This window comes from Triturus cristatus, chromosome 4_2 (genome assembly GCF_964204655.1).
Source record: "Triturus cristatus chromosome 4_2, aTriCri1.1, whole genome shotgun sequence".
Lineage (NCBI taxonomy): Eukaryota > Metazoa > Chordata > Amphibia > Caudata > Salamandridae > Triturus > Triturus cristatus.
In genome coordinates, this window is record NC_140586.1 from 270410804 (window position 1) to 270435645 (window position 24842).

At 43.5% G+C, this 24842-nt stretch overlaps 1 protein-coding gene across 1 annotated transcript; it reads right to left on the reverse strand.

Annotated features, from left to right (window-relative positions):
- Positions 1-782: 782 nt before the first annotated feature.
- F3 (coagulation factor III, tissue factor) lies at positions 783-23121 on the reverse strand. Its single transcript, XM_085601491.1, has 6 exons — positions 22788-23121; positions 19148-19262; positions 12097-12281; positions 6939-7126; positions 6673-6832; positions 783-2572 (listed from the first exon to the last, which is right to left on the reverse strand). Exons 1-6 carry the CDS (start codon positions 22858-22860, stop codon positions 2430-2432), a joined length of 864 nt encoding a protein of 287 aa, XP_085457617.1. The 5' UTR covers positions 22861-23121; the 3' UTR covers positions 783-2429.
- Positions 23122-24842: the final 1721 nt, after the last annotated feature.

Here is a 24842-nt window from a genome sequence, read left to right on the forward strand (position 1 = left end):
TTTTTAACGTCTACATCAGCCGCGTTTTTTCTGGTGCAAAGTGCTATTAATACTTTTCAGAAGCTAGGACTTTGCATCAGAAACCATGGGCGGTTGCATGGGAACTCTCATGATATGCCTCCTTGCGGCCAAGCAGCACAAAGTAGTGCATAGCACTACTTTGTCTTAATTCAAGGCTACTTTCCAGTGGAAAATAAGCTTTGGCCTGGATGGCAAATTCCAATTCTACACTTTGCACCAGTGTCCATGCCTTTTGTGATGCAAACCGGATGCAAGGTTTAGTCAATCTGCCTACAAGTGTTGGTATTTGTATGACAGTCTAGCATACCGCAACAAATAATAATCCACATTTGTAAAGCGCAAATAATCACCCGTAAGGGTCTCTAGCAAACAACGCATAATTTCAGAACACAAAAGAGAGGATACAAACCATATCAGAATACATTATAATCTACCACATCCTTTGCTCATTCAATAATATGCAGGCCCATCAAATTTATTTCACACAAACAGGTTTTCATAAAATCCTTCCTTGATATAGGAATGTACTCTCCAATGAAACAAAGGTTCAATCATTGTTGGTTTGCGCTTCACAGTGTATGAGATTATATTGCGAGTCAGACCAGAGTGTAGTGCATAGACACGGAAAATACGGAATATAAACATGTCTGTCTATTGGATGGGACCAAATTTCCACAAGTAGGGAAACAATATCAGTTTTCCTTATTCCCACAATCCGAATTTGCAACTTGTGCGGTTTACAAAAGACTGAAAGAACTGACTTCTATTACCACCAACTGTTTATTTTTTTATGACATGTGAAAAAATAACTTAATGCAAAATATACAAATATATAAAATATTACAAATAAAACATTATTACAATCTACAAAATCATGTTTATACGTACATAAATACTGATTGTCCTAGCTTGAAGTACCCAAAATCCCAAAGAATTAGATTACATGGAAAGCAAAATGTTTGTTTGCAAGACGCCATTTGAATTGAAAGGGGGAGGGGTGCTCTTTAATAACTCACAACCAGTGCATCAGTTATGGTGCTATCGTGAACATATATGTATAAAGAGCCCCTCGCAAATAATTCCTATATGTATTTTTACTTGTTAAAATTCATGCATTACAGTGGAATTGGAAGCACATTTATCAAGCTTTAATGCAGCGCAAAACAGCAAGTCACCTTGCTGTGCTGCACGAAAGGGCAAGAATGCGCCGTATTTACCATTATGCAGCGCATTCCTGTCACAATGTGCTGCCTAGCGCCAATGCAGGCATCCTTGTGCTGCGGTGCAAGGGTTCCTGCGTTGCAGGCAGGATTGTTTTTGTGAGAGAAGGTACACCTTTCTGCACAAAATAAATTCTTAAGAGTCATTTTCCTCTTTCTATGTGTGCTGCAGAATGCAGCACAAAAAAGTGAAGGAAAGAAACGAGGAGAAATAAAGATATGGGATTCTTTTAGCAGGACAAACATTCATTGAACTGATACATTTAGTTTGTGCAAGGAAGGATGAGGGGTTAGGATGATAACTTTTGGCTATTTTTTAGCAATTCCTAATACTGCATCATGGGTCTGGCTGGAAAGCTGTTTTAGCTTCTTAAAATGCAATACCATAAAACCTACGAGCGTAGACATATGAGAGGGGGGCTTGCACTGCAAACATTTTACGTTCCATAAAAGTTCATTTGTAGAAGCACACCCAATATAAAAAAATAAATCTGTGTTCTCTGTAGCATGATTATCGTCATCTGTGTAGCATTTAATTAAGTTTTCCTAGTACTCTGTATCCGTCTTAGGGGGAATCATAGCTCTATAATGCTCCAAATTTCACATGATATTGTGTTTTGGCCACATTGACACCCGTCTAAAGCAGCGACATTTGACAGTCGCGCTGACTCACCAGTTTTGTCTCACCAGTGACACAGCGCTTCCCCAAATCGCAATTGAATGCAATTTTCAGGTTGCCACAAGTTGAGGTAGCCTGGAATTGTTCAGATTGTAACCCTTTCCTAAATCAAAACCTAAGATCTGCGGGAAAAAACCATTTGTACCATAGGAACCCGCCATGAAAATATACAAAAAAAACTGGTTTATCATAAAGACAATAATATAATATTTCGGTCAGACACGGTAATAATTTGTAGTGTTTGAGAGCTATCGCGATGCGGCGACCACAGGCCTCCAACCATCGACGTGTGCTGTCCAGAAAAGCACGCAGTGTCTTCCTACCACAGAAATTGTTTCATAGAAACAGAGAGGAGTGCCCTCGCTTCCAAGCAAAGGCCGCTAACTCCAGGTAACGCCCACAAGTAGAAAACGGTGCTGTTCTTGTTCCACAAGTACCTACACTAAGTGCTGTAACTCACAGTAGAGGCCGCAGAAAGGTACGGTAGCAGCAGCAGAGTAAAATTGTCCTCAAGGTTCGTTTAGTGGCACGTGCTCCTTTTTTGCTGCTTCTTGTTTAGACTTCTTGCACTTGTACAGTGTAATGGAAAGCGCAATGGCAATGATGATAATTAGAACAACTGCGATGATCACAGCGATGAGCACGCCATACTCTGAAAGAAATAGAAAAAGGACTGGTTAGCACATGAAAAGAATATGTTCTTCATTCTTTGTTGTTGTCCACGCTCTGAAGTGGGGTCTCCAACAAGTAGCTCGGGAGCTACTGGTAGATAACCAGCACCCTCAAAGTAGCTCTCAGAGGTGAAGCCAAACCAAGCCGATCTCAGAGAGTCTATGTATATTAAAGAAGGCATCATTGCTCATCTCATTACTCTTAGAGTTACTGCCAGCCAAACCAGTGGCAGTGCCTCATGATAACACTCACACACTATGGGTCTGCCCCATGAACCATCTTTATCCACTTTAAATCTAGCTAAGAAGGAGATTGACCATACAGCCTGCTCTGTCAGTCGCACCATGCATGACATCAAAGCATAGTGGCAGCAGTAAACAGTGCTGACCCACCAAAGTGTGTGACTGCAAGAACTAGAGTGAAAATGTGTTAGCTGGTAGCATGATCAACCCCGGAGCTGAGGCGCAGAGAGTATGCATCCAGGGCACACGTATCTAGAAGCTTCTGCATTCATTTATGTGAGGGAATTTGACACTGCGTCCTTCCTTAATAAACTGAATTCCTTGAAGCTACTGCTAGGGTCAAGGACTGCCAAATATTTATGCTGGTCCCCATCATAAGAGTTTTATTTCTGGTGCAATTGTGCCCGTTCACAGTATAATTGTGCCAAAGCCATAATATTTTCATCCTTGACTATTTTGGGAATTTCCATACTTGCCGCCATCATTGACATATTAAGAGCATGACTGGCCTGCTTAGCCACCCCCGACGGAATGGAAACTACTTCTCTCTTAATAATGGCCATAACTGGTGGGCATCCAGCCTTGGCACAGTGATAGCCCTGGTTTAATGGTGGGTATTATTAGCATAACACAGGCATTCTTAGTGTTATGGTCAGTATGCGTGGCCTATGATTGCAATACCTGGGCATTTATAAGCGAAATCTGTCCATGAGAGGCATGTTTACATGGTGGTACTCAATGAAATAGACAAGCTGATGTTTGGGGACTGTGTATCTTCTAACAATGAAAACGGATTTGATTTTTTTTAAAGGAAAAAAATATTTTTTTTCAGAAAAGATTTTTCTTCTGGAAAAATGAGTTTGATTGCTCAAAGTGGAAAGTGGTATTTGATAGAAAAATGGGTATTTTCAAAAACTGATACTGAAGACAAAATATTGCAAGTCTAAAACACATATAAAATTGTTAGTCGAATGATAATTCAATTTGAGTTGAGGAGACTTACTGCTGTGGTTTTTCCCTTTGTGGCACACGGCATGATTTGAATGTTACTTGATTACTCAGGTGGAGGCATTTAATATTGATAAAAAATTTTCTAGCATTCTGCTGATCGCTTCACCTGCAGGGCCAGACTGGGAACCAAAACCGGCCCTGGCAAAGTGCTTGGCCGGCCTCCCGGGGGGTTGGGGTGCGGCCGAGCTATTTGTCAGGGCCAGTTTTGGCCAATTTTGTTACAGGGGCCGATATTGCAGCAATGCTGCAAAAACGGCCCTGTAACAAAAACTGCCCCCCAGGGGCCCAAAACCGGCCATCACCCTGGCAGACCACCGGGGAAATGCCCGGTGCCCGCTACGGCCAGTCCGGCCCTGTTCACCTGGAATGTTTGGGTGGTTACCACTGATAATCGTGCTTAGGGTGGTCATGGTATAATGTTAATACATGTCCCCAGAATTTTAAAGTGATAAAATATACTGGTAGGTCCGCAGGACTTTCCTTGAGCAGAAGTAGCTCTCACTACAGAAAAGGTTGGAAACCCCTGCTCTGAAAATATGAAGGCCTTAAACCCTCACCAGGCACGTCTGTTTGTACAACACTGATTAACTAACTGAAAAGATTGCTAAGAGCCTAACATGCACCATTATTTCATCCCGGGAGTGGCCTGTGACGTGCATAGTTGTGCAAAAGGCAATTTTATCAGGAAATCTGCTTCAGCTCACAGAGAGCATGTTTGTTCCTGTTGAAAAGGGAGGCGGCAGATGTGGAACCGGTCCCTGCAGGACGTGCACTTTAACATGTTGTTGTGTCTCCATTAGCGCTACATCAAGGGTCATCAGTGACCGAAGGCAAATTGTTCGTTCCCATATTTATGTTTATATATATATATATATATTTTATTTCATTTTTAATTCCAAGACATCTACTCTTTTTTTGTACAGACACCTTGTTGATTACTCTACGAGTGCAGTGAGCTGCAGACTGCACATGGAACAATGGTAATCACTTTAAGACCCGGATTTACTAATGCATGCTTTTGAGATTTGCATCAAAAATGTTGCGCCTCCTTAAGGCAGGCGTCACATAATGAGGAGAAATGTTTTCCTTTCCCCACATTTTTCCTACTTCGCATGCGCGCTGCGTTGTACAGCACACATTCAAAGCAGGAAAGTAATAAAGGATCATTTTTGTACTGGAAGGCTCCCCTTCCAGTACAAAAACTATTCCTTACAGAACACACACAACCTTGCACTATGGCGCAATGGTGTGTGCGCTGACGCGCGACATACTAAAGTGTGCCAGCGCAGAGAGATATTGCGCGGTTTGCTCTTTCCCCTTCACGCAACACATTGCAGCAACTTTAGTTGCTGCGCTACGTGAATTTTTATCAAGCCAGGGCCCCAGTTTCCAGTCTTCGATTACTATACTAATGAATTATCTAACAGAATTACTGAGTTAGTTAATGGGCATCATGCACATTAGACCGTACAATTTCATTGAAAACAGCTGCACAGTTACGTTCTGCGCATGTGTGCAGTGTTCGTGATACGACCCCATAAGAACTTTTACAATGAATAGCTTTAATGTGGGACTTTTGGCAGGAATTGGAAATGCGATCCCACCTGGAAAATAATTTTTGCAGCTTTTCCCACTGCAGGATCCAAATTAAGTGGTTGGGACAGAGTTTGCATCTTTGAAGGCCTGTGCTGGAGGTGCCCTGGACAAGAAGGGCGTAGCTACCACTGGTGCAGCAGGTGCAGTGGCACCAGAAGCCAGATCCCTGAGGGGCCCAATGAACTCTGACAATTACCGTATTTTACCGTGCCAACAGCAGGCAAAGGGGCCGTTTTCCTTGCTTGCACCTCCTGGACGGCTGGGTTTAGCAGTGTTGCTCTGCTCTTCGCTGTGCTTTAGGGTAAAGTCAAAGCTTCTTAAAGTGAAATAACCAGTACAGGCTGCAATCTTATCTCTTGAGGCCTAGTTGTATTTAGTACTGACTGGGAACGACTGGGAAGCAGTAGAAAGTAGGGTATCTACCAGGATCGGCCCGTGCAGGTGAGAGCGGTGGCGCAGGGTGTGGGGAGGGTTACTCAGACAACGAGGGAAAATTAAATAAATATTTAATTTTCCCTCATCGTCTTCTGTCGAGTCTCCCCCACCCAACCCCGCCCTTACATGCACCTGGCCTCTATACAGTGTTATTCACTTTCCTTCTGCAGCAGCAGTTCATGTATACTAGCAAACATCTAATGAATCCTAAACTTCCTTCACCTTATTGGCGGGAGTTCTTGGCAGTCAAGAAAGGCCCCTGATTTCAATGAGCCACACTTAATTCTACGAGTACCAAAGTTGTTAGAGGTTCTTCTAATTTCCCTTTAGCAAGCAGAAGCCTCAATCTATCGTCTATTTTTACTAACCTAGCTAGTAACCAAGTGCCCTCAGGCCAATCTTTCTTCCAAAAAGCGCAAGTCACTCCTAGCATGGATCACACAGGATGACCTCACTTTTGTCCTAAATGTTATTGAAGATACAGAACTGCACGCCTTGAAGTCAATACAAGACACCAAGCACACCGCTTAAATATATGTAAAAATAACACCCACCACCAAAGAAAAACGCCCAACAGTTGAACTTCTTAAAGAATATCAATCAATTATCTATAGAATAATGTATGTCCAAGTCACCTAGGAGGTAAGCGCCTTGTCATAGGCCTCCGCTTCAACAATATCCAGACCGTGCACCAGCAGGATACAAATTTTTTTTTAACCTGAAACATTTGTAGCTTAACAGTTTGTCATTGCTTATCAATCCCCTCTGGGTTACATGGTAATATCTTTACACATACCATCTATAATGCTTCCTTTTTGACTGGTGCACTGAGTAGGGCTTTCTGGACTTTCGCGGTTTTCTCTGCGGGAGGGAACCGTCGCCTGTACGAAGAAGCAGTAGCTCTCTCCTTGATCCACACTGATCTCGATTTCGCTGGTGGTTGTGGTGGCCTGTTTCTGGAAAGAGGACATTCTTTTTAAGGGTGTGTCCATGCTTAGTTGCCTTGAAATAACTTGCCCATGTTCAGGCTAGACAAGGATACCTGCACGGGCAGCGCCTTACCTTGCCTGTACTCGAAGCTCTCCAGTAGTAGAGGGTGTACCGCAACTCAGTCTTTAAAACCTCCCGTACACTCCGAAAGCCCCCACTCGCCGATCGGTAGGGAGACATGGGTTCTTCAATCTCCACCTTGAGCTTGGTTTTCTCATCGTTGAACGCATGACTTTTAATCCCTGGTCGTCCAATTTTTGCTGAAGCAGAAATAAATCAAAAATTTAATTTAGTGAAAGTTCTGTAGAAATCCGAGCATGTGCCAAAGCATGACATGTAGCTGAACAGAAAACAAATTTTAAGCCAAAAGCATGTAGTGGACGAAAACTGACCACCCTACTGTCACAATTGACGCAATAAGGGGGATTTTTATAATTAGTAAATTAGCATAAGAACTAAATTCGTTGAGTTGAATGTTGGCTTCACTATTCTTTTTATTTAACAAAATGTTTGGCAGAAACACCTAATAAACGAGGTAACCCAACCTGTGTCTCACAGACAAACAAGTGCAATCTCTTACATAGGACCCTCGCCTCCCTGATATTGACAAAGAACAAACAGCATTGCAGAGGATAGGGGACTGTATGATCCAGAATTTCAAAATGCAGGTTATACATCAAATTGAAAAAAGACACCCTTTCTCAAACACTGATAAATATTTACAATAAAAATCAATTTCAATCCACAAATTAAAAGAGCCATAAATACTGTGTCCAAAATAAAGAACAGAATAGAAAGATTAAAGCAAGACATGGGCTAGGGAAGAGCGCAAATGTGTGTGTGGTTCAAAAAGGTGTGGATACTAAATATGGAAAAGAAAACATTGTGGGAGTTTTATATCGTGGACAGAATATCGACAAACATATCGAAAGGTGAGTATGTATAGCTTTTCCATATTTAACTCCATGTATATATGAATGTGTGTATATCTATCTATCTATATTTAGAGTTTAGTATAGAAAATCTATACATACTCACCTTTCGAGAATATATCTTGAATTCTCCATATTCAGTAGTAAAACTGTTCCCAAAATACTTTACACTGCAATTGTTCCCAGTTCTATTAAAGTGTTTACTTTGTGCTATACACTGTGATCCCCGCTTCTATGTTCCTTTGGTTGTTGGCACACATCCACGGGCCCTACCCTTTTGGTAAATGTCCATGTTACGCACACATTCTCATAGGTTTGGGACACTTAACCAGACTAGGATATCCAAGTGAATATCAACAACTTTGCGCCTTCCCCTCCTGACGGACTCAGCCCCAATGAACCGTCAGCTGCCCATTCGCATTTAGAGGTCAGGCGATATTATCATTGCCTTATGTGAACCACAGGTTAATGACCAGAGACTGAAACATTCACAACACTCGCATGGCGAATGGGACAAACTCTCTGAAGTGGTCACAAGGAAACATGTAGGGCTCAACACCTTAGTAAATAAATGGTGGCACCACAGAAAAAAAATAGTTACCCCTTTAATGTGACATGTTTATGACTAACCCTGGGCAAAGAATGAAAATGGAATACAAAATGTCTTTGTCTGAGAACTATTGATATGAATATGTAACATTGGTCAATCAATTAATCAAACAGGATTTGTATAGAGCTGCTGATCACCCGTGAGGGCATTCAGATGCTAGGGGTGGTACACTGAAAAAAAGTCTACCCACTGGATGGGGTTTGTTAATGTACACAACTTCTTCGAACATCCGACCTATTGATCGTTAATGTGTTAAATCATTTTACATAGGGTACAACATGAAAGTGGAGGTATACTGAGTTCGGGGGTATCTTTGGAACCACAGTATGTGGTTCTTTTTACCACAGTGACTCATGCCGTGTCAGAGAGATTCATGCCACACATGGGCATGCTGGGGCTAGGAACAGGGAATCCAACCTCGACACACAGCTGTAGAGAAGTCTCAGAAGAAGCATAGCAGCCAGTCAGTGACAGAGGCCCAAACAGTGTAGAGAGTCAAAAGATGTGTATATACATGGGACACAGGCAGGTAAACATACTAAGCTATAAACACCTTCAGGCCGAGCCCCATGAAGAACAACAGTCACAAAATTACAACAAGCATTGCCAAGAATAAAGGTTTCAGTGTAATGTGCTAATCTTGGCAGAGTTAACACATTAGAGCGAGACACACACAGAAGAGACACAGTAGGAGCGAACAAATATGGCTAGATTTTTAAAGTAGTTCCCCATATATTTATATGCAAGCACTCGAGGTGTATTTGTATAACAAAACACCCAGTAGCATTATATAAAAGACCATTAAGCCACTGGACGGAAATAGGATGCGATTGACACCATCTTAAGTCAATAGCTGAAAGAGGCTGGGTTAAGAAAGCCAGTGGTTAAAGGAGGCAGACTCAGAGCCTACTCTGTGTTTGGTTTGAGAGCTGTGCTGTCAAAACCCAGACCTAATAAAAAACGACACCACAGTTAAACGAGAGCCTAAAAACGAATACCATGTCCCTTTAGGAAGTGCAGACAAAACAAAAAAGCCAACAAAATATATACGCCAAGGTGGACTGTGGAGAGAGGATAATATGGCGTCTTGCACCACCACTGGCCATCGTAGCATCAGCGACGTGATGAAGTGCCAGCCATACAGACTGGAAGAGTATCGGATATATGCCGGCCCCTGCGCCGACTGACAGAACCTGGTGGTTGACGAGGGGTGCCTTATAGACCATCCACAGGACGTGGTGAGGTGCCCAAGCCAGCGGTAAAGGGAGGTGTGACAGCTGCGGGGGGTCCAAGACATTGGATATAGATCGACCTATCCCTCTCTCCCTGACATCTGCCGCGCCCAATGAGCATCCTGCTCTGAAATTTAAGGCACTGATCCACACACGCTGTGTGTAGTACACACGAGCTGGAAGAAGGGAGAACGCCGAAACGCGTCCTCGAAACTTGTGTACTTCATTAAAGGATCAAACTCACCCTTCGAGTGCAGTGTGTTTTTGGACACTGGAGCTAATATTTTAAGAGTGGGCCCACCTCCACTATTTCTGCACCCGTCAGAAGAGTGCAGCGCACACCAAGGTGGACTGTGGAGCGATTATATATATATATATATATATATATATATATATATATATATTCACTGAAAAAACCATAGGTTTCACACATGTTATAGTTAGCTGGACATTTTATTGATAAAAAACCAATGAAATTCCCCCGTTATAGTTAGTGCAGGCAACTATAACTCACGCGACCGCAATCCTCTGCTGATGCTAATACTGTATTTAGACACTTATTTGCCCATGTCTTCTTCCATTAAATTTTAGCTATACATATATTACAAATATTTTTTTTTCATAAAGACACATATGTCATCAGCAGAAGATTGCGGTCGCGTGAGTTATAGTTGCCTGCACTAACTATAACGGGGGAATTTCATTGGTTTTTTTATCAATAAAATGTTCAGCTAACTATAACATGTGTGAAACCTATGGTTTTTTCAGTGAATTTGCAAGGTTTTTTAAATGCTAATTCCTAACTATAACGTGTGTGAAACCTATGGTTTTTTCAGTGAATTTGTACGTTTTTTTAAATGCTAAGTTACTTTACGCCATTCGTGGCGTGCGCGCCCAGTTAACGCTCCGCACCGCGCGCCCACTTTACGCAGTTAGTGCCGTGCACGCACGGTGGTCACGCGGTGCGCTGCGCGCACCCACGTTATGCGGGATGGGCCATGTACGCACGATGCGCTTCGCGCACCGTGCGCACATGGGGGACATATTATGCGCATCTTTGTGAAATTTATTCTTTGTTTATTTCTTACTTGTAATAAGCCATGCACAAATGGTGCCCTTTGGGCACCATTTGCACGTGGGGAGGGTGTGGATAATTTTTTTTTTTTTAATTTTTTACCGTACGCGTACGGTAAGCGTAATCGGCGATTTTCCGGAAAAAAACAATTTTTGGGCTTGGGGGTTGTTTGGGGACCCCTATATCAATGCTGGGTGGTTAGGATCTCAAGAAACTGCCTCTTTAGACATTTTTTGGCATCGTTTTTGCTGCCCAACTCAGAGAGCGAGAGAGAAAAGGCGGCCGCCGCTTCCTGGTTTCGACCGATTCGAATGTTTACTAAGATCTAACAGCCAATCAAAATCGCGCTCGCGCACGCCACCGTACGCGTACGGTAAGCGCACCGTAAGCGACCTCAGATATATATATATTGATTTAAAGGCTATTTTCTCTGAATCTACTGAACAGATTTACACCAAACCTACAAAAGGCACTTCCTTGACCTGAGGACTACCTCTCTGCCAAATTTCAAGTAATTCTGTTCAGCCGTTCGGGCTGTAGCTGTGTCTAAAGGTCCTATGGAAAAATGCATGGGAAAAACGAGTTTTGGGACCCCCCTTTTATCTCAGCCCCCGCTTGACGAATCCCCCCGAGACTTTCAGGGTAGGAGCGGAGCGTAGCGCCCCACCTTTTTTGAAAAATTCGCGAGGATTCGTCGACCGGCGCCAAAGTTATTCAAAATAGAATGTTGCGGATTTCCTATGGAAACGTGGTCCTAACTATAACTACCTACTGGCGACCGCCAGTAGGTAATATATATATATATATTTTATATATAAAAATATACATGTTCCAGGGCCCATGATAACTCAAGAGTCCACTGCACCTTCACTACCCACTGTCCCCGTCAGCACTACAGAATGCCTGTACCAACTTTACCTATTAACCATCATACTCCAATATATGTGCCAATTTAGATTTACCAGGTCATACAAACCTGGAACAAGAGCCTTACATTGTTAAACACTCAACTGATGTGCTCTCTTGGGAAGAGGGTAGACAGCACCACCATGAGGTAGACTATGGTAACTAGGGGGTGGTGTGAAGAAATATGTGCTGGTGCTGAGAACTGGCAAACAGCGCACAAATTAAGCACTGCAAAAAACAACCTCATAAGGGCCCTCCCACTCCAAAATAAGAAATCAGAAGTTCAAATCCTTCTCAAAGAAGCTCAAGAAGAAAGAGAAAGGAACACGTCAGCCTACAGGAAGAATCTCACTCACAAATTGATTGAACCCCAGCACCAATGAGAGATTGATAATCACTAAATAAAACTAGGACATAGGGACACAAACGACTTTACAGCCACATAAATACAACATAAAAAAAAAATAGTACTTACTCTGCTTGGAAGGTGTAAATGGCGGTGAGAGAGTGTAGAGAGGCTCCTCTGGGACCTCGTCATTTCCCGGAAGTGAAGAAATGACGCGAGCCCGATATGTGTCATTTACATCCAGCAGCTGGTCCGTCACATCACACTCCGTGTTCTCCGTGTATATGCACTTCTTTTTCCAGTCAGATTTTTGCCTAAAAAAGCAATGAAAACAATGGGATAAGCCCAGGAAAAGACATTCATCTCCAACAACTATTTTGATCTGCAATCCATACCACAGAAAACCGAATCACAGTTCATAAACTACGCAGTCTGTCTGGCATCACCCAGACTGTGCAAAGGGAACCCTTGCCTTGCCTGCCAAATTAACATCTAAGCGGGGTCAAATTGAAAAACCTTTTCACTACTGTAAACACGAGGCAAATCAATTTGTTCCATTCTTGCTGAGAAGGTGAATTGGGAAAACTGTATCCACAACAGGGCGAACGTAGCACTATCTGATTTCATAGTATTCACATTCAAAGTATTTTTTACTGTATGTATTTTACACAATAAGTGCAAAACACAATTTTTTCGGCTTCTTAAATGTGAAAAATTTAGCTGTTTGAGACAAAACCAGTTTAACTTCTTTTTTACAAGGATTATTAGTGAAGCAGGAGCCCAGTGCAATAATCCCTGTTGCTTATGGTGATTTATAAACAAAACATACAAGCAAAAATCGATCTGGTCTGGGGCAAAATCACTTTTAAACATTCCTTATTGCACAAACAGCAAAAATAGTGCAAATGGATTAGCCGTTTTTTTTTTTACACTAGTGCAAGTTACTGTGAAAGAGCGCTGGGGTTGTAACCACTGCACCAGAACAGATGTGTTAAAGCAAGCTAGGAGTTGTAAGGCATGACATACCTGGAAACTTTGTGTTAAAAGTACATATTTGCTAAAAACAAATGACTTGTATGTTCACACACTCTGTAAACAATACTGATGCAATTTGCACCATGTATGCACTTGTGCTCCTTTGCAAATTGGACGTGATATTTATTTAAAATGCTTAGTTTTTCTTTTGTTATTGTAGTTCCCTTATATGCACAATAAACAATAATTGAAAAAAAAATTACAAGTGCTTAAACGCCTCCTTAGGGGGTAAACACAATATAAATGCAGCGGTAACACAATACAAATGATCTTGTGTTATTTAAATCGTCGACTGCGAACCCCGGAGGCACTTATGGCTCGATTTAACTTGGGCCATAAAAAGAGGGAGCAAATTGGTTAACTGCTAATTTACGTTTGGGCGGGTTTTGCAAATAAACTCCAGATTACAAATTCGACACCTTGGGAATGAGGAATAACATACTGGTAGCACATGTTACTCCCACTGCAAGGCACCCAAACGGCGCATGCGCAATTTTTGCTCCCGCCATTTGCGGCAGGTGAATCGGAGCAGCAAACATGAGCCATTTCTGCACGGATTGTAGTTATAGGGCTCCCGGTTTTGTAGTAGTTTTGCACATTTCTGTCTGTATTAACCATATTTATATTTTTCTCCTTTCATCAGTATTTAGCAATGTTTATTCTGTGAGAGGGGAGGAATAGACCCTACCTACAGTGCACCGATATCCTTGGGTCATGTGTGCGCTTCATAAACCACTCTAAATAGAGTTATACGAGTATACTTTATATGCACATTGATTTCGCTGATAAATGTAGGACATACTTGGATGTTTGTGGGCTTTTAATGGTGTAAGTGGCCATGTGTTTAAGAAATTCATTAATATGAAAATACGAATTCTACAGTAGAGACACGTATTGTTCACCTTTAGAAGCTTCAGTAGGAAAACATGCCTTCTATGACTTCCAGTGCTTGCCAATCTGCCCTGACGATTGTAACCAATAGCATTAAGAGTCTCTCAAAAGAACACAAAATGTCCACATTTTTAAGTATTTAAAAATAAATGCAGAGAATCAAAGTGTTTTCCGTTTGTTTTTATCTGGTAAAAACGAGTAAACATGGAAAGCTTCGAGCCTCAATTGTGATCCTGTTTTTAGAGCTCACAGGGTTGAGGCCAAAAACGAGATTACTGGCCCGATCTTGACTGGGGCTTAAGTCCAGAATCGCCTTTCCCACTGGACGAAATATGTGATTAATGCCAACTGGTGGAAAAGTCTCGGAGGCCTGGGCCTCTAGTCAGCCTTGCGCATTTAGAGGCGTACACTTGGAATGATTAAACCAAGACAGTCAGGAAAACAACGACAAAAATGCACGGCATCCTGGGGGAGCATTGCCCAAGTACTGCGGGCAGACTTGGCATCCTTCCACCAGAATCTTAGGAGGGAGGCCTGAGAGAGTGTCAACTGTGCCCCGTGATATCATTGGATGCAGTGCTTTAAATGAGCAGGTACTCTCCAGTGCTGAGTACCTGCACTTCTTTAATTTGAATGGGAGCGTACCTGCACTTTTCGGCTCCTCTGCAATACATTTAATGGGAGAGTACTGGCACTTCTCAGTAGCAAGCAGGTTCTCTGAATAGAGAGTACCAGCACTTCTGTATTCCCATTTAAAACTGTGACCGGAAATGACGTCACAGCACTTGTACAATTGTAGGGCTTTGGAGAATCACATTTATAGAAACCCGCAGCGGATGCCAATAAGCTTATCAACCATCAGAACTGCTGATCGATACCTCTAGTAAAAACTGAAGGAGCGCTTACTTACAAAAGAGCAGTTGGTAACGCCAGGGCTTGCGAGCAGCAACTCAGGGGTAGCAGTTGCTACTATCCCTACATTACGCAGGTAACCTGAAACCAGGTTGTGTGATTATGCAGCTAAATCGACTCCAATTTGCCAGTACGACTCTTGTTTGTAGCTATCAGCACAGTGCAGCCCATGGGCTGCTCCGCCTGCAGGGAGCTGGTTTTACCGGTGCTTGGGGTGAGCTGTTCATGCAGGTTTGTGCAGGCGCTGCTCTTGTGAAACAGGCTCGCCTGGTACTGGGGGGAGTAGCGACTTTCTAAAGGCCCCACACACCCTTCCCCGTACAAGGGCCCAGACTAGTGAAGTGTTACACAAAAATGCATGGACCATGCTGGCTTTAGGCCCATACTGTTGGTGATGAGATGCAAGTACTGGAAAATGGCTCTAAGGAGCTGTGGCTTCACTGGACAGGCCCTTGGAGTAAAGAATACCTTTACACTCGTCTTACAGAATGGTAAGATTGCATGCCGCAGAGAAGAACTTTACAAAACGTTTTCAAAGGCCACATATGTAAAACGTCCAATGCAGAGCCAGCGAACCAAACAGAAATGCCTTTTATAAGCACCGTCTCAAAAAACACCGCCACCCTCTTACACAGACTTGGCGCTCATGTGGGAGCTGTAACCAGGGGTGCTGAGGCTACACATATTGCAGTTTAACTTTTAAATCAAGCACCCCAAGTTGTTCAAGCAACACTATTGGTGTTAAATATATGACCCTCACAAACATTTGGTGTGATAATTGGAACCCAAACAGCTTTTGTCCTAAGGATAGTTACACTACTTGGACAAATTGTGTGATCTTGGGCAAATCTACTCCTCACCATGGCTCTCACTTTCCTTATCTGCCAAAAAAACATAAGAAAGTTTGGAAACAGGCTAAACCACATTGACATCAATCCCTTGTCAACAGACACCCACAGTAGCTGCGCAATGCACACAAGTCAAGAGCAACAGCACCCGAAACTCGTTCTCCCGCGTTTTAAGAATTCTGAGATATGGTACCGTTCTCACTTCCCTCCCAGCCAGGTCTGAGCTGCCTACATACAAGTCCGCTCAAAGTGAACGGTCGGCCATTTTAGGCAATCTGCCTGCCATACATGCTCTGAAAATGGAGGTGCTCACTGCCCCGCTCAGCAGTTTCACTCCCAGAATGTATGCTAGCAACGCTAAGGCGCGGCACGCGGATACTGTGCAATGATTTTAATTAAGTGGTGCAGTACCTTTTGCCTGTACATTGCGTGAAACATGATGTTATACTTACTAAGCATAATTGAGAGCATTATCGAGCCTCCACAAATAAAATAAAAATATCAGCTTCGACCACAGCTTTTAGATATCTATGCTGCGTTTTACACCTGCACCATGTGTTTGAAATACAAACGTTGAACAGCTTTATATCAAATAACATTATTCAAACACCAATTTCTGTGAATCAGACCCAGTACGTTCAGTAACCCAATGCTTAATTTGCCCATACATAAAATGCAAGTATGCAAAGTTTATTTTTGCTGTCGCCTGGCACTGGCGCATGCCAGGGTTGCCTAGTCATCATGCCGCCTCGTGCCTCTTTCTTCTACCACTCTACACTTCCCGTATCTTCATCAAGTTCTTTCAGGTTCTATTTCATCTTAGTGTTTTCCTTTCATTTCCTCCATTCTCTGTTGTGTTCATGGTCAAAGTCTGAGGATGGAAAATATGACTCTGCCCCAAAAACAAGAGCCACTGTCCACCACTTGTAACTACCAGCACGAGTAAGCACTGTAGTAACTTAATGCCATGACATCTCAGATTACGCAAGCCTGGGACCAATGTAATAAAAAAGCTAAAGAGAGCTTGAGAGTTTTAGCATGATACCTTAAAGTCCTCGAGGAAATGTCTTCTGAACCTACAAAACAATTTTCCTTAACACCAATGATTATGGGGTCATGCTTCATTTCGCGCTCATTAACCATCAGTGCTGCTGGTTCTCAGCGCCAAGATGCAGTTCAGTGAGCAGTCTGTTGTAGTTAGACTGTCAGCTGCAAAGCTAAAATAAATTAGATCTAATTCGCAATAGCTTGAAATTGTGTGATCTTGAGTAAATCTCTGCATCTTCCAAAACTGGCACTTTTCATCTTAATTCGAACTGTGCTGTTGTAAAAAAAAAAAAAACGTGCCATTTTGTAATGTTATAAATAGCAGCTGTTGATATGGTCTACCTAATTGGTACACATTTGGAAAGATGAAGGCTTGAAGAGGCCTTTTGGGATGAAAATATGTGACCTTTAGGCAACACACAGCTTGTGTCACATGTGTCTGTTGTGCTCCCTCTCATCTCACGATGCCTGATTGCCCACTAAGGGTGTTCCAATGATGGTTTACTTTTGTATGGCACTGTGGCCACATCTGTGTCACTGTGGTTCAGCCCCCCTCATGTGTTGTGTAGTTGCCTGGGGATACTGACACACACACACACGCACACGTTGTATCAGATGTGCAGTGTGAGGTTGCCTGTTTGTGTTTGTGCATCTGCATCAGTGCATTGGTATTGCTGTTGTGGGCCATTGTCTGGATGCTGTTTCTGTGATTTTCCCTGATTCATGGTCGACCGCTCTAGCCATTAGGCCAACTCCTCTCCCAAAATGATTACCATTGAAATGAATAACAGCAAACATCTGATATTTCAGTGACAAGATACCCTTATGGGTGAGCGTTTAAGGCACTGTGTGTGAAGAAGGCTGTGGGGAAGGAATTAAAGGTTTCAGGTACAGCCCCATGAAATATTTGTGTTTAAAGTTTTTTTGCTGACAGACAGCAGTGTAGCTCTGGTTCGTGCCTGGATAGGTGGGCACAAATTCCATAAAAAAACTCCAGTGAAATGGGCGATAGAGAGTGTGAAAACATGATGGTGGACCTCTGGAAATGTCCCTTGGGTGTTGCAAGGTGGCTAACGATTTGAAAGATTTGCTGCAGGAAAAAAAATAAAGCTGCAACACACTTTTGGCAGCAAATATGAACATAGGTATTATGCACATGTCCTGGTGGACTTTATCTAAAAGCAAATAAATGGTAAAGAAAAAATTGTGGCTGTTGAATCATACATGCTTTGTGAGGACATGGATGCTGTGGTCATTCAATAGGCAGCATTCTGGAAATGTTAGGGGGGACACTTGAAAAATATCAACATTTTGCTTTTTTTGTTTCAAACGCAAAGTGTCTATAAGCGGGGGTGTAGGTTCTTGTGGGGGTTTCCTCTTCACTTATGCATGGCTGGACCCCATTTTAGGCTTGTAAACCAAGAACTTCAGTGTTGACCTTGCGGACTCCATTTTCAACTTTTAAAAAAAGATATCAATTAGGCAACCCAGGACAAACCTGGTGACCCCACTGCGTCCTTCCGTCCACCCCCAACAGGGTCTGGACCCAGTGGTTTAATAAAACACCGGCTTTCTGTTCCCAGCCTCTGATTTTTAGAAGACGTTTAATTATACAAATCTAAATTTCTTTGTTACACATCACAGTGTAGCACTAAAAAGATAAGCAGACATTATAGACTCAGCATTTGACCCCATCAACGTCTGTCAGATTTCCATGTTCTCCAAACATGCCATACAGGTCAGACATATGTGCCTGTGCACCATGCATGGGGGTTGTTGCGAGGAAAAGTTGCTGTCATGACTGTTCTGCTTATAAGGTGGTTTCTCCTAGGACATTGACTTTTTCTTAAAGATATTTCCTTAATTCGCATCAAAAATCTATTATATTGCAACACTTATATAGCGCTCACTGCCCCTATGTGGGACACTGATGCACTTGCCTCCATAGGCAGCATGCTACACCGTGTATTGCGTGTGGTAGGAGGGGGTGTTGTTTTTGTTTTTCATCCTATGTGGGAAGTGTTGCCAGGCCGTGCATGATAACCACTGAAGTGTGGTTATCGTGTGATGGGATCTAGCGCTTAGCAGAGTGGTGGATGAAGAGTGGGCACATTTTGTGATTTTCTGTAAACTGGCAGCTTTGCTCCATGGATCCCTTTATTGAATTTCTTATGATCATAGTCCACTTAGCTGGTTACTTCACTGGGTTGTACAATATGAGCCATTTTTTTTAAGGACAAGGACTGAGCGGGCATCCAGGAAAGAATTCCGTAACCTATAGGCAATGATGACAGTTGTACGCCGACAAAAAAAAGCACCAGGTTTGCCCCATATGTGAGCTGCCACGGTCTCAGTAGTTTTCACCAGGTAGGACCCTCAGATCTCTTTTATGCATTCCTGGCAGCCACGAGAGTTAGATTGTGCACGAGACACAAATGTGCCCTTACCCAGAGATCTCCACAGTGTACACAAAGTTGGTGGGTTTCGGCTGCCACTCCAGTATGGTCTTAAAGTTCAAAGAGGACCAGGTGATGTTAACAGCGGTGGGAAAGGCCTGAACATCTGCAGAAAAGGAGAAAAAAGGCCAAAAATGAATCTACAGCAGTTTTAAATTTACAGAACGAAATAAAAGCATATGTATTTAAAAATCAGCACATTTACAGAATTAAATGAAAGTACCAAACACCCTCTTCTACAACAATCTACCCTAGCCCTCGGGGCAAAGAAATTATATTTGCACCGTTAGGCATCTTTATGGGCAATGTAAACATCCTTTTCTTGGGGCGGGGGCTCTAGGAGATGGGGCCTTAGACCAGAAGCGGCCTTGGTTAGTTGCCAGAATAAGAGTGCCAAGGAGCCAGGCACTTGTCTGGTCTACATTCGAGGTGTGTTGTGAACGAGCAGCTGCACTGGCCACACAAACACACCTTTACAGCAGTACCTTCAAAGCTGCTGATCGAGTGCTTGCATTCGTAGAGGTTAAAGGGCACGGTTATACCCTTCTGTCTGCAGTGTGCTCAAGAGTGACATTCAGCACGTTTGCTCGAAATCAAACACTGAGATAATGTTCTCAGAAGTGTCCTTGAAAAATGTGGCTAATGTATTTTGACCTAAATATGAATTAAACACACACAGACCACAAATTCAAAATCTTTGCATAATATGCAGATTTTAACCAAAAAAAAGTGTTTCTAGCTCAAACGAGTCAAAAGTTAGTAAAATCCCTCTGTACACGGGGTGCAAAGTCACGCCACATTCTTTGCAAAATGTAAAAGTTCCTCTCTTAGCACTGCTGTAAATTGCCATTAAAAGTCGTACCTGTTTAATTCGGATAGTGTAAAACATTCAGTTAACGTGTCTAAATAGTGACCTAATAATGCTATAATATATGCCACATGTTGTATAACGTCCCCTTTTTTTGTAGAAACAATTTGCGCAACCCAGCCGCATAATTTGTCCCTTCACTACCGCATACATTTTAGTGGCCCTGGTTCTAGGTTTACTATTCTAATCCGACTAGAAGACGGACATTGGGGCATGCGCTGCTTCCGTCACACTAGAGCCTCGAGCGATCTTGTGCATTCAAGGCTGCTCCGGAAATGCACAGGGGCGACATGCAGGGGAACAGCTGAGTCAGAATGTACCTTCTAGCCTCAACTCTGCTGACCAACCACTCATGCCAGGTTCACCACTTGATGGCAATGTGTATTTCAGGCCGTTCCATCTGCATGGACCTGGGTGCCCTTGTCAGTCTTACAATATTCAGTGATAACAAAAGCATTAACCGCTCGTTGTGGGAAGATGCCAAACTATGGAAATCTATACCCTTGGATCTGAAAAAGAAAACCAACCTTTTGACATTCCGAAAGGCCTTATAAACTTAGCTCAAATAGGTACGGCTAGACAGGCATATCACATCTATCCGCCTGCTAGTTTCTTACTAGGCCTTTTAGTAGCTCTCCCCTTCTCTCATGCCAGAATCTTAGCGCCTAGACACCTTTGGGTAGTAGAGCGCTCTACAAATTGCTATTTCATTTAATTTCATAATGGGACTGCTCTAAATGGGCTAAAGGCTTGTATGGGTGGGGCACAAAAAGAGGAGATATACTAAGCAAAGCTAAACGTGCTGGGGAGATACGTAATGTTGGGCACAGTTACCATAGCAGGCAATGCAGATATGAACAGAGGCGCATTTATTATATAAAAACATTAGGCAGTGCACACATTATCACAGGTAAGATAAAAGCCCCTCCGCCAAGTCGAACCCCCCCCCCCCTCCCTCCGGGGGGTGAAATATGAAAGGCGCGACCCTGTAAGAGAAGTGCTGCCGGAACGCCACCTCTGAGATGGCTGGGAAGGGCAGGGCCGGAATGGGTTGGTACGAAAAGCAGGCCTGGCAAACATGTTCAAAGCGGCCTTCATCGCGTCCCTTTACCCCCCTCTTCCAAACCATTAATTTGCCGTCTCTCTCCTCTCCTTCTCCCTTTTTCCCTCTCTCGCCCGAAGCTCTAGTGCAATTAACCTGGGGGCCGGGGGGTGGGGGGTGATGGAGGGGAGGCCCAGTGCACAAAAAGGAAAAAAGTGTGAGATGTAGTCTGGTTCTGCTGTAAAACGCTCTTATGCCCTTGGGCCAGGTTTGTGCTACAAGAAATGTGTAAACAAAAGACACAAAAAAAGAGCAAACCGCAGCCCCCGAGCTTAACTTCTGAAACCGACCACCAATGTCTTCAGCCCCGTACCCCAAGGAAAAGGCCCGGTGCACTAGTGAGCAGTCCGGCCCTTTGCTTTGGGGTAGTCAAATAGCGACGGAGTTAGATATTGTAAAGCAGTGTCTGTTGCGGCATAGAAAACTCTCGAGGTAGAACAAATAAATAATACCACTTCTGATGAAAACAAATATTTCCCCAAGCATTCGGAAACACAGGTGTTGGTGGTTCTTAAAAATACACACATTGCCTTACATTGAAATAGGATGGAGTGTTTAAGTTGGTGCGTGGAGTAGCAATGTGACACGGTTCTTAATGCAGGCAAGGAAAACTACCCTCTTAACATCCGCCTCCCCCCCCGGGGGGGTAAAATCCAGTCATAATTAGAGTGCAGAGAGACACTCAGGCTCTTCGGCCCTGGTGCCACTGCACCCTTGGTAGCTATGTCCCTGTTTTCACGCATAATTCCGCAGTAGCTGCAGCTTCAGATCGCTACTGGCTGGTAATGAGCTGCCAGAGATACCGGCTGGTAATGAGCTGCCAGAGACGGGGAAGGGCGCGTGAAAGCCAGAAGTGCACCTTTTAATGATTAATCTGGGCAGAGGTGCGGCCCTGGAGCCAGGGCACACGGGATCTGGAGTCAGAGACGAGGGAGGGGGCCGCCCGGCGTCTCTGGGCCTGGCAGCGATTATAGTGGGGTCAAAGGGCAAGGTCCTGTTTAAAGCAAACATTATAAACAGAACAGCAGAGAATGTGTGCTTCATTAAAAGCGTGGAGAGGACTCAGGGAAGTTCGTGGAGGCATTTCAAGATTGGAGAGCAGTATAAGAGAAACTAAGTGTAGTAGTAATAGGGGTAGGATGACGAAAAAAGGCGGCAGATGAGGTGATAACTGCCAACAGCATGTCCCATGGTTGGAGGGGGTGTAACTGTAGACGGGATGGGAGTGACACTCGGAGATGGAGGTCCCTTTATACTGAAGGGATTCTCAGTCCAAAGAAATGCTGTGATTTCAGAAAATCTCAGACTTTGTGCTGTGCAACGAGTGTGCATTGCAAAATGAACCTCTAGCGTGTGCGCGCAGGTAAAACATGGGCATGTGTGCAAATATAGCCATGGCCAGATATTACCCGCGTGTCTGTGTAAACTATATCAATTCCAGAAATCATACCATACAGCGAGCACACGGACAAGTATGACCAAGTTACGCAGATGGGGTTGTGCAACATATATATTACCGGCAGCATCGTATATAATGTTTTTAGCCACGTGTGTGTAAATGAAGTATGTACAGAGAACTTCCTTCCCTCCAGAGCCGCTTTTTCCCCCGTTTACTGTGTGTTTTCAAAGTCGGCCTCCATACAGACTTCAGGGTCTCTCACCTGTGACGGCGACGGTGGCTGAGAGGTGCCAAAGGCAGCAGAAAGCAAGCATCAGGGGCCAGGAAGCGCGCATGGTAGTGCCGGGGAGGTAATGTCTCCACAATCTTTGTGCTCCAGATGCCAAGCTTCCTCGGTGTCTCGGCGAAAGGCAGGGGCAGGTGTGTTCTTTGGGATGTTGTCTGCTTCCGGCGCTCCTTGTCAGTCCTGCCCTAGTCCTGCCCGGTCTTGTCTCGCTCCGCTCTAGGTGCCGGTGCCGGTGCTGCTGTCACTGTGCTCTTTGCTCTGCGCTGCTTCGTGCTGCTCTGCCGCTCCTGGTATGCGCTGAGTATTTATCGATTTCCCGTGAGAGGAAAGTCCATGAGTGGGTGCTGCCGGGGAGTGAGTCACTGGCAGACTTCCCCCATCTCCGTCTGCGGGCTCAGCGTTGATGAAAGAGCCGAAACGAGCGAGCAGTACCGGCCGCGACCGCCAGGGAGCACTGCTGTGTTTACTATCACTGCCCAAACGGCGGCTGAATCCTTCAGACCTGTCTGTAGCTCCCGTGCCCTTGACTTGACTCCTCCAGCCTCAGCGTTCTAAACACGACAGACACACACGCACGCACACAAAGAAAGTTCGTCTTTTTTCAGTTGTTTCCGAACTATTTCATCACATTTTTCATAATGCTGCTGTCCGCGAATCTGTTATGAGCATCATTTCTTAACTCCCCCAACCCCCACCACCGTTTATACGACCCTGGTTAAGTCCCAAACCAAATGTTCTTATCCTAAGGATTTCATGCGCGGCATAAACATTCTAGGATGCAATTAATTAATGGTTATATGCTAGTGCCCTACAGTACTAGTCTCTAGTCTAAATGACATCACCCATGTGTCCTATCAATTGCCTTCAATCTCTCTTTTGTCATTCTCCTAGCAAACCCAGTTCTGGAATTGGAAACAAATATTCCGGAAGCCCATACATTGGGCGTCAAGGTGGGCAACGGAAAGGGGGTGTCGTTGTGAGGGGCAGAGCCATTAAAAGAAGTGTGGCAATCAACGCATACTTTTTTTTAAAAAAAACTCTACTGCAAAGAAATTGACAACAAGGACAAACATGACAGTAACTCTGTTCTGGCTTAATTGGTCGCAAAGCGTGCATTTTAAAATATCAAATGGGGTTAAGGCACTTGCTGCCGAGATCTTTCCGTGCCCAGCAAATATCAGGGAATAATAATAATGGTAAGATAACTCTGGTGGTTAATGTGCTTGCTGGAGTGATCTATGGTTTGTTTAGACACAGCTTGACTCACTAAGTAGTTTAATGTTAAGGTCAATCTCTCCTGCAAACACAGATTTCTGTTTTATGTAGATCGGTAAGGGGGTGACGGCTTTTGAGACAGAGCTCATTTTTTTATTTGTAGTTTAGAAACTGCAATCCTTTAAATATAGCACGGTAAGCCACGAACCAGCATCAAGGAGCTGCATGCAAACTGGAACCTTATGTTATCCCATTCTGCCCTTATTATAAGGCTGCTAAAGGGGTTCCTTTGGGTAGTAATAACGTCTCTTCAGTAGTAGTCCAATATGTCGACAGTAGCAACAGGAGCTGGGGGTGGTGCCAACGGCGGTGGATGTTTGTGAAATACCTTGGACCGATGCACTTATTATTTTTTTTTTAATTAAGCACTGGGCTAGACCCTCCAAAATAAAAGCCAATTGACATCCAAATGGCATTCGTAATAGACGCTCCTAGTGTAACTGTAATAATAGCAAAAATCAATAACTGTTTTTTTTTTTTTAATTCATTTCTTCCTATGGCACATCAGCAACTTCTATGCAATGTGATTGTAGTATTGCCACAGTGCTCGTGCTGCAAAATGTATTTATAGATTTTTAAGCAAGTCTGCCCTGTTTATTAATGACGAGTCAGCTAATATGGTTGTACCACTAGATGTTGTCAGATTCTTTAGCCGCCATGTTTTCTCCTTCACTGAAGGATATCTTTTTAACACTTATAAATGGGTGTTCATGCTACATGGGGCCTTGCATGAAGCTTTTGACTTGGGGCCTTCAA